Genomic DNA, 16,628 nt, shown 5'->3' on the forward strand with positions numbered 1-16,628 from the left:
CGGCAGGCAGACTCTCAACCACTGCGCCACCAGGGAAGCCCATACTTCGCCTATACTTTTTATATTCAGGTCAGCACTTAAAGGACTGTTTGCGATAAGACCTAGACTCTCTGCTAAGGAGAGCAAACACCAGAACCGCTCAGGTACCCAAAGAGAAGAAGTGGTAGGTAACCATAATTTGGCTCTTCCTGTAACTCCCAGGGGACGTTGCCATTTGAATATGATCTTTATTTCAGAATGAAGCATTGATATAGAGACACGTAAAATTTTTTTAACATCTTTTTAATTCTTCAATCAGTGAGGACAACATTTTGCTGTTTATGGGTACAAAACAGCCCTGTCCTAGGTATACAAGGGTATACATAAGTCTGTAACATTATTAGCTACAGTGAAATTACTTTACTAGACAGCACAGCAAAGTTGGGTTAACTAAAGATATAATAAGAAAATGCTTTGAAATTACATGAAGTCAATGGACATTTGACTGTACAATTTACTCTTTCAAAATATAAATGTATGTCAGCTTATGTGTGTGAATTACACTCAGGCCCAACACAGCCATGTGTCTAGGAATGTGTAAACAACTCATAAGCCATTCTCTAAGGGGTGTAGTGAAAACTTCCAAAAGTGCCCCAGGTGTTTGTTCAGAGATAAGGGGTAAACTTTAAGGCATTCTTCCAAGTGAATGTAAACTTTTCTGAAGTGGCCTTTCCAGTAACGTATTACTGTCGTGGATACACTGTACTTTACTTTATAGTGTGCTGTTGGATATTTTTAGTAGCACATCATCACACTAATTGTCACTTTTTAAAAATCAGCTTAAAAATCCTGCAATTATAAAAAATGTCTGGGGTGCTGTTATTCTGTACACATTAGGCAGGCACTTTCTGTTGACTTAACTGTAAATCCTATTTTCTTCTAATAATTTTTATCTTTAGCTAGAATTGTATTGCTAATATTGTGTTCTAAATACCATGTTCACATATTGAGAAACAATGATTTGCCTACAATTTGTCTAATTTAAATCTGAGTTGATGATTTCTTTTAATAGGTCATTTTCTACAGAAGCATTCAAAATAAATAGTGCTACTCTTTGAGCATGTTTCAACATGATGACGTCTTTCTGTTATGTCTTTTTCCAAAGTAATTTTCAGAGCATGTGAACTAAACTGACTACTGGAGATGTGGATACAGGCCATTATGAGAGTCCCCTTGTAGTGACCACCTAGTTTCATTTAATTTCCTTCTTTCCCTTATAATTGGCAGAGACCACCAGGTAATTATCTGGATTCATGTCCTTGAGGGTTGGAGATTTGCTCTGGATGGGGGATGTCTTGCCATCCACACGGGAGATCTGCAGCATCCGGCAGGGGTCGTGTTTCAACAAATACCCTGCAAAAGTTTCCCAACCTCCTCCCACACGGACCATGACATGCTTGTTGTGCAGCATCTGGAATGAAAAGAGAGCAAAAGAGTTAAATTCTGAGAATTCTTGCAGTATCTCAAATCAGCTTCCAGCTCTAGCGTTGTTATTGTTTTCTGTTTTGTTTTTCAAGCCCCCATTGTCCTTCCACTTCTTGCACAGTGTCTGAGTTAGCATACAGTTTATGAGAGAAGCTTTGTTTTTCCCATGCAAGTGGATCACGCATGGTACATATCCCCAGGATCCAGCTTTGCCCTGCTGTGGGAATCAGGGTGTAGGTACAATCCCTTGCTTGGTTCACAGAGTCTAGAGGCTCCTTGCTGACTCTGACACCTGATGTTACACATCACAGCCTCATCATTGCCCAATTTCCTGCTTGCTGCCTCGGATCAGAGCTCTGTTCTCCCCAGTGGGTTATTCCCCTCTGAACCAGGACTTAAAAGACCATGGAAATGCCTGCTATGGAATATAGTTTTTTTTAATTGAAGTATAGTTGATTTACAATATTGTTAGTTTCAGGTGTACAGCAAAGTGATTCGTTTATACATATATATGTATATATATTCTTTTCTTTTCAATTCTATCCCATTATAGTTTATTACAAGATATTGAGTGTAGTCCCTGTACTATACAGTAAATCCTTGTTGTTTATCTATTTTTGTAATATAAAGTTAATAATCACACAAATACTCAAGGCAAAATAGAATTGAAAATGCACTCAGAAAAATTGAAATCTTCCCTAGCCACTGTCTGAGGCTTTCAAGGAAAGATATTATGGAATGGCCAAACATTTGTGTTGTCTTTACGCTCATTCTTCTTAATTACAATAGAATACTTCTTGAGAAACAAAACAAAAGCAAAAAAAACAAAACCCTTACCTTCAGGGCCATGAACCATCCAGAGCTCCAGGGTTAACAAGGCTACAAATTGAAAAGGTGAAGAATATGTGGTTCTTTCTACCTAGTAAAAACATGTCCAGTTGTGGAGGATTGGCACAGGGGAGCCAAAGATCTGATCTTGACTTCTTTCAAATATCACAAAATGTAAGAATAAGGGGGAATGTTGTACCTTCACCAAAGACCTCTCCCCTGCCCGAAATATGATGAACACACAATGGCAATGTAATCTTGGGAAGGGGATATAGGTTTGGGAGGGGTTTGGTAAGTACTTTTCATGAAAAGTGAAATGAAATCTCTCTGAACTTCTCTCACTCTGTGTTACCTTCAGATCTGGATTTTTTGACTCTTATCCAGTGGGAGAAGACTTTGCCCTTTGCTGTTGAGATTCTGATGAAAGTTTTGGATTTTCTTTCTCTATGCCTGTACCCACAAAATATTGCATATATATTTAGGGCTTTCACAGACTCCCAAAAATCCATCCATAGGCTCAAGGTAAGAAATCCTGAAACATGGGGCTGACATAAGGTAGTTTTCAAAATCAAATATCGTGGAAAGTAATAAAAATGTGCTGAATAACAATAATTAAAACTATTAGACTCATGAGAATTAAGTGTAACTATACTGGTTATTTTCACTTAGAATATTAGAATTTTAGAATAGAAAAGGATCTGGGGAAACATTTTCTAACAAGAAGGCTTCAAACTTATTTTAGCACCAGCATCTACTCATTAAATAAAATCTCAGTGGGAACCCATGAAATATAAAGCAGATAAGAGGAGTCAGGATTTAGCTTATAACCATTCTGCCTCCCCAGGTCCGCCAGTGGTACCATGTTCCTGTTGTTTAGGATGAAGATACTGAGGCCCAGATCTTTAATGTGATTTCCTGACTCCCAATCTAGTACTCTTCCCACAACAGCTCCTCCTTATAAAATCCATCAAGGCTTTTATAATTTTATGGGCCTATTTTCATTCCCACAAGTTCCTGGGTGTGCCTCTACTTCCTGTTTTCAAAACTTGGGAGTTACTGGGACAAAAACTACAAAGGCCAGGGTCAAAAGAGCACTTTGACCTTTTCTCCCATTGTTCCAAGAGCACTGCTCTTGCCTATTGTTGAAGTTCTGGTACCTCCTAGGCCTGTAAATTCCATTTAAGAATTGCCTCTAAATGTCCTTGGTATGAATGTCCCCAGCAGAACGCCCAAGTTCACTTGACTGTAAGCAGGCTGTTTCAACCAGAAAGAACCGCCAGCCAGAAGAGTTTTTAAACAATTAGTGAACTCGGGGAAACAGTGACAGAAACGCTTTTCAGCCTGGAATATATGATCATGAAGGCAAAAAGTCTGCTTGCAGATTCTTTAATGAATCCATAGGACAATGCAAGGTGGATTCAATGAGACAGAGTCATTCTGAATGTGAGTAACACAGGAATTAAATTTCTGTCCATCTCGTCTTCCAGAATCTTCCTATAGCTAATCAGCAACCTATAATTTCCCAAAGAAAGCCAATGGTCAAACTGGACAAGTTTCAAGCATGGGATTAAGATATCAGAGCTACAGGTGTTCCTATAGCCTGATTGTAGAGATTTAAATTCCGTGCCTTTTCTTAGAACATGTTGTCTCAAGAAAAGAAAAGGAAGAAATGAAAGCCAACCTCAAGTCCATAAACAAAATCCCTATTGTTTAACCTAAAATCAAATCGACCTGCTATAAACTAAATTGCTCTCAACCCTTCCTTCTCTTCACAGCATTTAATGTGCCAAACCCCAACCTTGGATTAAGTGTATAATCTTCTTCCTAAATCAGGGCTGAGCTGCTGAGCTCTTCGGGAAGAACTCCTTCCACCTCAGAGATTCGTGACATTAGACCAAGTGCAATTAATTGAGCCTTTTATTTTTTTGTTTTGGTCAATCCCATTTCTTATTCCTCTCTATTATTCTCAAGTACACTACCCATTTCATCCTCATCAGTCTACCATGATTTCATCTGTGTCAGGCATGGTTTCCTCTCTCTTGGTACCTCCACTGGCTAATTCACTCCAACCTACATTTTATCCTTTACCCTGCCTTTCTTGTCACAGAAATAACTCCTTCTGTTCAAGGTCAAGTCCTCCCCCCTGTCCTAATCCCCATTTCCGCTCATGAAGAACCCAGCTACATCAAACATCTCATCCTTCTTCTCTCTGTTTCCAATTTAGCGTATAATGGTCCTTACCCTTTAAGAAATAAACGTATCCAAGCACCTCCCACTCTTGTGCAAAGAAAACTCTTCTTCTTTCATCCCAGTCTATTTTGCTCTCATACCTTCTCCTTACACCTGAGCTTCCTGACAGTTAAGTTTACACTCAATGTTTTCACTTCTAATTTCCTATTTACTGTCCAACCAACAGTAGGCATTGCTCCTGCCTAACTGACTGCATGAGAAAGAAAACCAGATGACTTCTAGAATTATCAAATCCAGTGGTCTGTCCCTAATCCTTGTCTTCTTTGATCATTCAAATAAGGTATCTGATAGTATTGACACTCCTTCCTTGAAACTCCCTACTCTTTTACTCTCCATGACAAGACTCTCTTTCCTGGATCTCCTGATACCTACCCTGAGGGCTCTCTCTCTGCTTCCTTCACAAATTGTATTTCTACCTATTTTTAAGTTTTGCTTTTCCAGAGGATTCTGAAGTTATCTGTCCTTTCTCTACTGCTTTTCTCAGTCTAACCACTCTCTATTTGCAACCTCATGGTTTTCACTGCCATCTACTTTTGTGTCCCCAAACTATAACTTTAGCCCTTGTTTCTTCCTGGAGTTTCCAAATGCAAAGGCAACCTGCCCTCTTCCTTCCACTAGGGCCCCACAGGTCTTTCATCATAGGGTTGGTGACATGAGCAACCTCTGTACCTAGTCAGATACCAAAAACATTCATTTCCCACTAAATGTTTCTCAGGATCTTTGCTACCATTGCCACTATTTAGTTCAGGAATCCATCTTTCCTTGGTCTATTGTAGAGGGCTCGCTGTGTCCAATCCATTTAGTAAACTGCCACCAAATGGAATTCCATAAGTGCAAGTGTGATCGTGTCCTGCCTAAATACTTTCAGTACCTCCCTCTCTCCTGTAGGGTGAGTCACTTTATTTGCATATGTTACTCTCCGTGACTACTCCTGCCAGCTTCATCCCTTCCCTGAGCCCTGGGACCCATGAATACTTGTAGTTCTATATTCCCAGATAACATACTCTTTCTTTCATGCTTTTGCAAATTTGCCCCTAAATGTGGAATGTCCTTTCTGTTCTTCCCTCCCTGCTCACCAGGACCACAGACATTTCCCCAATTCAAACATCACCTCCACCTGAAAAAATCTTCCAGGGTCATACCCCTCATTGATAAGGGAATCCTTCCTTGACATGTCCTGTTTAGTTTATACATGATTTCACTGCTTTGCTCATTCTACCGAATTGTAGCTATTAATTTACCTGTATGCCCCTTTTAATAATATGGAGCTCTCTGAAAAGAGTGATGATGTACCTCTCATGTTTGGACTCTCACATATGTGATCTCAGAACAGTGTCAATAATGTAACCATATAGTACTCCTTTTCATGTATCTTTCCATACTACTTACTTTGCCTAATGTAAGATATCAGTATCAGTATTACTCCCATTTTATAGAGAGTAAAACTGATGATCTTAGAAGAACTGATGCTCTTAAACAACTTGTGCAAGATCACACAACAAATCAGTGACAGAACTGGGACAAGAATCCTTTTGTTTTTGTCTATTATACTGTATCTACTTATTCTGTAAAGCTCCTAGATTTGGATTTTCATACCTGCTTAGTTACTTACAAGTGATAATTTAGCACAGGCAAGGAATTATCAATGTCAGAAATAGTTATAAGTTGCTTAAGCAGATTAAATGCTCATATAAAATGATTTATAGTTTTATGTCCTAATAAACTTTAAATAAATATTGCATTTAATTTAAGAAGGTTATCCTCTAAGTGGCTCTAATTATTTCAGAAATAAATATGTGTCAAGTACAGGTAACACAATAAAATATATTTATAGGTATCTGTTGGCATAAGGAGAACTGGGCTTTGATTCTCTGTTCAGTGTTCATTTTACAGATCCTTTATTTTTAATGCTTCACAATGTTGAACAATTTTGTGTTCTCCTTTCCAAAAGATAACTCGTTTTGGCTAATAGGGCTAATATACATGTGAATTGAGTATTCAGTGTAGTTTTCTATGTTGTTTGTTGCATTTCTCTCTTTTTAAAATATCTTTTTTGGAGTATAATTGCTTTACAATGTTGTGTTAGCTTCTGCTGTACAACACAGTGAATCAGCTATGTGTATACGTATATCCCCATCTCCCCTCCGTCTTGAGCCTCCCTCCCACCCTCCCTATCCCACCTGTCTAAGTTGTCACAAAGCATCAAGCTGATCTCACTGTGCTAGTTGCACTTCTCTTGGGTAAAGAAAAATAAGTTAGAGTTGCTACAAATATTCCCCAACACTGCACATTGCAAAGCAGTAGTTTTTGCATATTAGGCCTATTCTAACATTGCTATTTTCTACAGTTGACCTCATTCCTCACCATGCCCCCAATTCTAACAAAGGGAAGAAGATTCTTTACCAATTTAGCAACATTTCTCAATGCTGAAGGGGAAAAGAACAAAATAAAAATCTTGTCTCAACATTTCTCCCAAAGGCCTTAATGAAGTTTCATAAGCAGATCTGGGTTATTGCTAAACATTTTCTTTTTTGATGTCTATGAGTGACATACATACCTTGCCCAGGGAAAAGAATCAGTATGTCTCAAAGTTATGTTTTTGTTTTTTAATAATTTCTTCTAGTAATGGGAAAAAGAACTCCCATTCTTACCAAGGGCATTTTGATTCCTGCCTTTGTCCTATTATGGTATTTAACTATGTGTTGTTTTCTTAGTATGTCTCCTCTCATGTGTCAGCAAAAGGGAAACTTTTTTCTTAGTTGACACAGAGTCATAATATTAGAGCACCTACTATGTGCCAGATAATCTACAAATATGCCTTCTTGAATTAAGGAGGATAAAAAAATTGAGGTCATATATAGGTCAGATATACAAACTGGCAGACAGAGGGTCACACAGGGGGTCCCCAGAGCCAGGCTAGAAATCACACCTCCTTTACTCCCAATCTGGTACATGGCCTTACAATTAAACAGCTATACTCTTCCAAAAATTATTATTCTAAAAATGAATCTAATCTTGAAAGGTGGATGAATCACTAAATATATTGACCCAGTAGTGGTTTATAACATGTCAGATAAGTCTTTTGATTTACTGGATTCAATGCACATCTTGTTAGGCTACACTATGTTTACCTAAAGCCCACTTTCTAGTACCACCTTTCAATCTTATTTTCCTAACACAGTAAGGTAACAAACTATCCCATAAACAACAAATTCTGTAACTCATCCAGATAATTTAAAGAAAAAAATGGGTTGAAAGGAAATAAGTTAATTCTCTTATATCAACTTACAACATAATGGAAAATCCAAAAAGTTGTAGAAATGATTAATCAATAGCGTCCTACAAATTTTGAGATCACTGCAGTATCAGGGGGTCTAGTAGTCTGGCTCTTATGATGTGTGATAACAGGACTTAAGGAAGATTTTTTTTCCTTTCTAATTATTGGAGAGACAGACTGCAATCACATTATGTGCAGTTGTTAAGAACTTAAAGCAAGAAAAAGTATGTATTTTTCTTCTTCTTGGGCACATTAATCAGAATTACGTCGACTCACTTTTTGTTGACAAGGCAGAGCTGATATTTATGTATGGATCACAGAAAAGCATATGTTTTACTAAATGAAAAAAATGGTCACATAAAAGAGCCAGGAAATATGGATTTACTGGTAACGTTTTTGGTTTTTAAGGTGACCAGGTTGCATAAATTTATATAATACAAACAAAAAACAAGCAAAATACCACCAACAAAGATAAATAAATAACAGAAAATGTCTTTTAGGTATGCAGAATTTACAGTTAAATGATTTAGGTCCATATTTGATAGCTTTATTTTATTAATTCCCCAGCATAGATCTGCTTGCATGTTCACGTCTGTCCTAAATCATAATTCCTATGAAATGCTTCAGGTGTCGCCACCTTCTCAACAAAACACTGACACATCTCTTTCATTCTGATTTGAGTCTTTTGCCCGTGAACTTGAAAATGCAGGGAAACAGGAGTGTCTCTCAAGTGCTCTGAATATAAATGTCATTAGACCCTGAGGATGTGAAAGCTTTCCAGCAGGATGCCTCATCGTCTCTCACACTTCACTAATCCATCCTCCACTCCAGTGCCAGAGTGATCTTTGAAAAAGGAAAATCTGATCAGGCTACTGCCTTGCAATGGACCTGTGAGTGGTTCTCCATTGTCTGCATTGTTTCTCAGCCATTTCTAGTTCCAGTCCATCTGAGGAATATGACTCTTTCTCATCAGAACAAAAGCCCATGGCTTAATGATCACATACTGTTGTGCAGGTTGCACACTGCACAACTATGCACTATACTGTGGCCCTACCTTTCTGTACCCATGACCACCTTCCAAATTATTTACCCAATAAATATTCTGAACTCCTTAGAATCCCCTGAAAGTTTCATCCCTTTCTACACGCAGAGAATTGTTCCACATTCACCAGGTGAATTAAAGTGAGTCTCTTCCATTTGCCATTCAACAAATGTTTGTTGAGTGCCAGACAAGGTTATTCCTTGATAAATTTTATGCCCTGAGGGCCTAGGGCAGTGAAAAGTACATAATAGGCACTCAATAAATGTTTGTTAGATGGATGAATGAACAATGTTAACACCTACTAATGCTCCACCCAGGGATCACTGCCTTTATGGAATATTTTTGCACTCTCTGACATTTAGATGACCTTCTTTGGACCTTGAGATTTTCCTGCACAGACCTCAAGCAAAGCACCTACTTTGTTGCTTTATTTCTTGTACATCTTTCTGACCTCTCTAAAGGGTCACATCCTATTCAGCTTTGTATACCTGGCAACTATTACCATATGTGCTATGTAAAACATCACATATGGAAAGATAAGAAAAAAGGAAATATGAAATGCTTTGTCTTTAGAAGGAAGAGTCTAAAAAAAAAAAACAAACCAGGATGTGAATGATAATCCACATCAAACATTGTTTAAAGAATTCCTTTGAGAGAGATAGATTTTGGTTCAGAGAAGGAAGCTTTAACAGGGATCATATTTAAAAGCAGAAGATTGTATTGAGAATCAATAGAGCAATGGACAGAAGAGAGAGAAAGGAGAAGGGGAAAGAAGGAGAGAAGAAGAAAGCGTCCTGAATGAATCCAAAAGTAAGTATATTATTCTCTTCATTATCTCCCTTCACAAATTCTCATAACACCAGGAATGCATATTTTTAAAAAATATTGTTCACTCTAGTAACAAACCACTTGATAAAATTTTCACTCCCTCCTCTCTCTCTTTCAATGCTTAAGTGTTTGGGGTCACTCTCATTAAGCCCTTCCCCACTTAACTGACCACAGTGGCTCATATTTCTGCCCAGTCTGTGAACTGTTCTCCACCTGACCCATGCTTCTAAGAGGCAACCATCTCTGACAGGGACTGAGGAGAGGAGACAACCCACCTAAATTTAGATCAGTTTGGCTTCCTGGGACATCATATGTTTCCAACCCTGCTCTCGGTATGCTTTTACAATCCCTCATAACTTGAGTGAAAATATTGTTTTTAGAATGCAGTCATCCAGAGAAAGAGTCTTAAATTAATTTATAAGACAACAGACTCTGTCATCATCTAATATTATACTGAAATGGCATACGCTGAAAATTGGGCAACTGGGAATTCAGCTCGCTGCCTGAGGTACCCTGACACCTGGAGGAGTAAGATGGCAGGTGTTCAATCCCTAGTTGAAAGGCTGAAACCTGCATTTTCAAGATACGTGATGAGGTCACCTGTGAATAGGGCAGCAGAGGCTCTGTTAACCACAGGTGACATAGGAAGTCTCCTTTTTGTCACAGGTTGGGGATTCATCTCAACATCTCTAGCTACTTGAAATTATAAATGGTTAAATACTACCCAAATAAACAAGCTTCTGGAATTATTGTTTTATTGTTTATAAAGAATTTTTCATATTTATTGTCTCATTTTTATCTACCTAACCATCCTTTTGTTTATTATGCCCTTTTCCTAAATAACGCTTCAGAGATTTGAACTACAGTCACCAGAGCAGAAGCTACCATCTGTTTTGTCTTTACCAGACTGCCTAGGTACGGTTACCACTAACTAGCTGTACAACCCTAAGACATTTATTGAATCTCTCTGTGCTTCAGTTTCTCATCTGTAAAATGATTATAGAGTTTTTTGGATAAAGATATTAATATGTGCAAGCATTTAGCCAGGTTGCCTGGGGCATGATACTCAATAGCAACCTGCCATTATTATAATTATTATTAGAAGAATAATACTGTTATTGTGATGATGATGATAAGCTTCTTATGGATTTTATTTCAGTCACTTCTTGTAGCAACTCTAAGTGGCTTGCATTATTATCGACATTTACAGATGACAACATGATAGCTCAGAAAGGTGAAGTCAATTGCCCAAAGTTACTTAGCTAGGAAGTGACAAAGTTTAGATTTGAACTTGAGTTTCTCTGACCTCGAAGGCCATACTCAGTACCCCTTAACTATACATTCTAAAGGGGCTTCACCAGGAGTCATGGTTGTCTGAGTTCTTACCTAGACTCTTCCCATGGACAAACCTCTTTTCTTTAGGAATAGGTGTTATCATTTTATGATGTCTCCATTTATGATCATATCGCCCAGCTCTCAGTGTACCCAGACCCAGAACATAAAACGGAACTTAATACATGCTTGGAAGAATTTGTTTAAATTTGAACCTGATTGTTTAACCCATACAAAAATACTGAAAATTAGGTACACCCAGAGTGCTTTGCCCTGGGCCCCATACTTTGAAAGGAAACTGTAGAGCAGAAATCTCTGACAGCCTGCAAAATACTTTCACTTAAATCATTTCATTTTGTTATCACGCCTGCCCAGTGGTTTGGCAGGTTAATATTTGTTCCCATTGCACAAATGGGGAAAAAGAGGTTAGGTGGGCAGCTCATGGACACACAGCAAGAACACAGACCTAGTCTCCTGATTCCCAGTTTTGTGATTTGTGGTCTTCAGTAATAAATTATACAACAGGGGGAATGTAATCCTCAAACCCTCATTTGAAGGGTGAACTGTTGCAGTGTCCTAGTGATGAGAGCCAATCCTCCAGCATGAACAGGGCCTTGAATCAGAAACCTTCCGGCTATTGTGGGTGGCCAGAAAAATATTCCTGGCCTGCTTCTGTTGTTTCCCTCTGGAGGGGTAAAAAGTTTAATTTCCAGGCTTAACGTAGACAAATGACTCTCAGTACCTTCTTTCGGGAAGCAAACATGAGAAGAGCAGCTAGCAGATGAATGTAACCATTGACTGGTAAAAAGTTCCCTTTGCATCTGCCTTGAAATATGTGCAGGAGCCTTTACTGCCAACTGCCTGTCAGTTCTCATCTCCTCGTTACGTAAGGTCTCCATTTTCCCAGTTCTGCACCAAAGGAAATTAAGAAGCCTTAGTCGCAATCTAATTACCAGTTCATGGCACCATTTCAGACAGGGAAGGCAAAGTTATGATAAATATTTAATAGAACACTCAGCATAGTGAAAGCAATGAGCTGGAAAATGATGGTGCCGGAAAGGGAACAGTTGTCTAGAGGAAGGATTTGTAGCTGGTATATACCCAACTGAAACTAGAATTCATCTACCCCCAAGATGCACCATCTATTCAGAAAGGGGAGCTGAACTCCAAGAGGCAATGAAAGCCCAACCCTTCCATTAATCAAACAGGGTCATGTTTGTCTGACTCAATCTGAACTCCATTCTCTTCTGAGTACTGATAACAAAACCCAACAGACTGGAATCAGTACTGGGAGAGCCAAAGGTTAACATTGCCAAAGGTGGCAATTCAGGTCTTGAAAAGTAACAACAGTGTCTGGAATCCAGACACTGGAAAAATTATTGCTTTGCCCCTGTTTTTAATGTATCTTTAGTATATTGGTAGACCCATTAAAGTGGAAAACCAAGTATTACTAAATATATTCAGAATTTTTATATTGACAAAATATTTGAACACCTGAGTCTCCTTTCTCTCAAAGCCCCATTCAAATGAAAGGCAAGGAATAAAGATGTTATAAAGCTACCAGGGCAAAGAGAAATTAAGAGGATATAACAGTAGACAAAAAAGGTCAAAGACATTTTTAGAAGATGGAAAAAAGATAAATGAGTCATAACTGACTAAAGGTAGAGAAAGCTGAAACTAAAAACTTGAAATGACAGCTGACAAAGCGAAGCAAGTCAGATCAGGCCTTGAAACTATAGGAAACTCAGGTTTTAAAGTCGTCAGGTACTTCCATCAGGTAAGGAGAGAAATATAGCTGAAAAAAAGAGAAATGGCTGAAAATCAGTATAAGGATCAGTTAGCCCCCAGATTTTTACTGCATCCCACTCCAGAGTTGCTATGCCTGTGACTATCTCCATGGTACCAATGACCACATCATCACAGCAGGAGACTGAAGGTTTCTCTTTGTAGAAATTGAATCAGAGATGCTCCAGACTAGGGCTCAGGAACAGGATGGAAAGATGGACAGATACATGATAGAGCAAGTCCAGCAAAGACTTCATTGTAGAACCAGATGGTAGTTCTATGGGTATTGACTTCTCTGTGTTTGAAAATTTTTCACAATAAAATGTTAGAGGAAAAATTCATCCCAAATCCAAATCCAATCTGTTCTCACCGTCTCCACTGCTATCTCCCTCATCCCAAGGTTCCTTCGTCTCACCTGGATTACGACAATAACCTCCCAACTGCTCTTCCTGCTCCTGTCTGCCCCTCGGTACATTCTCAACGGAGAAACTAGAGGGATCTTGTTCCAACAGAAGTTACCTTGGGTCACAACTCCACTCGAAACACTGCCTGGCTCCCCATTTCACCGGGAACACACTACAGAGTCCTTCCAACAGCCTCCGAGTTCCTACGTGACCTGAACTCCTGTTACTTCTCTGACTTTATGCGCTACCACGGGGCCCTTCATATGCTCTGATGCAGCCTCATTGGCCTCCTTGCTATTTCTCAGACACTCCAGGGCTACTCCAGGCACACTCTTGACTTGGTGTTCCTTCTGTCTAGAAATATTTCCCCTAGACAACTGGAGAGCTAACTGCACCTCTTTCATGCCCTTGCTAATCTCTCATCTCCTCAGTAAGCTGACCTTAATGACTCTTAAAACTGCAGTCTCTGCTCCCCGCACTCCCAGCCTGCCTTACGCTACTCTACTTTTCCTTTCCCACTCCAACAGGACACTTATCACTCCTAGCAAGCTCTATAATTTACATAATTATATTTATTGTTTAGACAGTAGAATCCATCCCAACTAGGGTTGCCAGATTTATCCTATGAAAATACAGGGCACGCAGTTCAGTCTGAATTTCAAATAAGCAACAAACACTCTCTCAGTATAAGTATGTCCCCTGCAATATTTAGAACAAACTCATACTAAAAGGTATCTGTTGTTTATCCGAAATTCAACTGTAATTGAGCATCCTGTATTTAATCTGACCACCCTACACACACATGCACGCACACACACACACACACACACACACACGCACACTCACAGGAATATAAGGTCCTCAAGGGGGCCAGGGATCATCTGTTTTGTTCTCTGATATATCCTCAACTCCCAGAACACGGCATGTTTCAGAGTATATGTTGAATAAATATATGTTGGGTGAATGAATGATTACATTTTCTCAGGTGCGCTCTAAGAAAACAAGGGAGTAATCCCCAGCAGACCCCTGATCCAGGAAATAGGAAATCCACCATCAAAGCAAGTTAAAAAAACATCAAAGCAAGTTAAAAAGTCTCAGATGAAGCTGTGAGGCCAATCTGGGGGAAGAGGACACATGTGGAGGGGCCAGAAATGAAACCAACAGATGAACTGGTGCTTCTGCCTGTGACACGATCATCGTGAGGGCTTCACAGTTCTTTCAGGGGATCTGAAAGGGGTTCTTAGTCATACTTAGGACCAAAAACAGGACATTATTGACTTCAAGGAAAATAAAAATGGTTACAAAAAATAAAAGTAATCATGGCACACTACAATATTTACGTGACCATTATAAAGTAAATACTGACTACAGGACTGATTTGACCAACATTGTGGTACCACCAATGACGCTCAGCAAATAGGAGGAAGGAAAGTGTATGAGTGTTGGGGGGTTAGGCGGAAGCCTAAGATTGCTAAATTGTCATCTTCCTGCTCTTGCTACCTTGGGTTTATAAGCAGACCATAGAAAATGTCTAAAATTTAGAAACTAAGGAAGAACAGCATAATTACATAACTTAGAAATTTGGAGACAAATGAAAGAAGAAACAGCTTCCAGAGGTGAAACTAGCTGCCTCTAGGGAAAATTTGGGAGAAAAAGAATGGAAAAGGGTAGAAAGGGATGGGGCAGGTTTGCTGTTTTTGAACCTAAATCTTACAGCACCACTTTATTAACTATATACATATATATATTTATAAAAATTAAAATTTAATTTAAAACCCTCACTTCTGCTACTGAAGGAAACAAAACTAAAAGGGGAAAAATAGAATTTCTAAAACATCAACATAGAAAACATACTTTATTATCCACAAAATTATTTTATTGCTATGAAAACTTTATTCTTCTTTTGCAAACTCGCTGGCAGGCTCTCATATACTTCACTATATAAGGATGCAATTTTACCTGAAATCACTACAAATTTAATGATGAATCTTTTTTCCCCTTTGACATACTTCAGGAGTAGTAGATAATGGAAGAGTATTCAGACCTGAGTTCCAACCTGGCTACCTAACCTCAAATGTTTACTAACATTTTATTAGGACTTTTTGGTTTACAAAATCCTTTATACCACCATTTCGTTTGATCCTCTAATGTTACTTTAAAAGTTATTTTCATATTTTACATATTTGGATTTCTCCCAACATTAAACAAAAACATCACAATATCCTCAGATAAGATGGCTACATGAAATTAGGAGGGCAAAGCTTTGCTATTTGCATTGTTTCCTTATAGTTTGTTTTATCCTCCCCTGTTCTTTCTGACTCTTGAAAATTATAAGTCTACAATTAAAGCCTTAGCATTTCTTTTCCAGAAACTTTCCTTCCAAGATCACGCTTCCTGGTTCTCCCTATTTCTCCCTCCACCCTAATTAAATGCCAGTTGCTGCTTTCCTTGTAAACCTCATTGTTTCCAAAATCCTTCTCTGAGCCACAAAAGTACTGCTTTTCCTTTCAGCTTTTCATGCTATTAAAACAGTTCAAAGCACAGAAGAAGAATATACACCAATCTCACTTACCAATATATACGTAAAAATATTACTTTTGCATATGGCTTTAAAAAAATCTTTATCTTTATCTTCCACACAGATACTCTTTGCTACACCTTTTAAATATATTGTGGTATTCTGAACTCAAAAATCTCCCTTTATTGAATACTCTATTTCCAGCCTTCATTTTCCAATATGAGGAGGTGTAGTTTGGAGCTCACTTTCAAATTATTCAGTCTTCCTAAAGACAAAGTGCAGAACAATTAAACAATTCATCACTGACTGTGTCTACCCACCCTTGCTTCAGGGACTGGTCATATGTTCACTTATAAATGAGCCTACTGTTCCATGGGGCCACCCAGAGGTTCCCATAGGGAGGATGACACACACTCTCTTGATAAAAGCCACACCTAACTAATACCCTAGGAAACGATCACCTGAAACTGCTCAAATTCACCATTTTCAGACAAGAACTTCCAAAGCTCGCATATTGATTTTCTTTGCTCTTAAATTCACTTTTGCCTCCAAGAATTCAGGTATCTCTTTGTCTGTCAAAGTTTCCATGAAAGTTTTCACCAGTCTATCTTTTCTTTTTATGTTTCCATAATTTTATATTTCTATTCTCTCATTTCTGTGATTTTACTCATGATTTTTTAAAGTCTTTCATACATGCATGCATGTGTATGTGTGTGAGAGGTGTGGGTTAAGGTATGTTATAGCAATAAAAGTTAGAGCAATAATTTTTATAAATTTATCCCTGCTGATATAAATATACATCCATCCATCCTCATTACCATGTCTTTTCTTCCTTCAACTATTGTTAGAGGGATGTTGTTTGTCTAACTAGGCCCTGGCTGGAGCAATGGAAGACTTTCC

At 38.5% G+C, this 16,628-nt stretch overlaps 1 protein-coding gene across 8 annotated transcripts in view; it reads right to left on the reverse strand.

The window, feature by feature from the left end:
- Positions 1–210: 210 nt before the first annotated feature.
- Positions 211–16,628, reverse strand: part of GAS2 (growth arrest specific 2) — a 161,102-nt gene continuing 144,684 nt past the window's right edge. For 6 of the 8 annotated variants that reach the window (XM_067038086.1, XM_067038090.1, XM_067038087.1 and 3 more), the window contains one exon: positions 273–1,450. In XM_067038086.1, coding sequence (XP_066894187.1) covers positions 1,232–1,450 — 219 coding nt within the window. In that variant the 3' untranslated portion in view covers positions 273–1,231. Of the gene's footprint in view, positions 1,451–16,628 lie in introns of all 8 variants that reach the window. The other 2 variants (XM_067038089.1, XM_067038091.1) reach the window with 2 other exon arrangements.

This window comes from Kogia breviceps, chromosome 7, assembly GCF_026419965.1.
Source record: "Kogia breviceps isolate mKogBre1 chromosome 7, mKogBre1 haplotype 1, whole genome shotgun sequence".
In the NCBI taxonomy this organism is placed as follows: Eukaryota; Metazoa; Chordata; class Mammalia; order Artiodactyla; family Physeteridae; genus Kogia; species Kogia breviceps.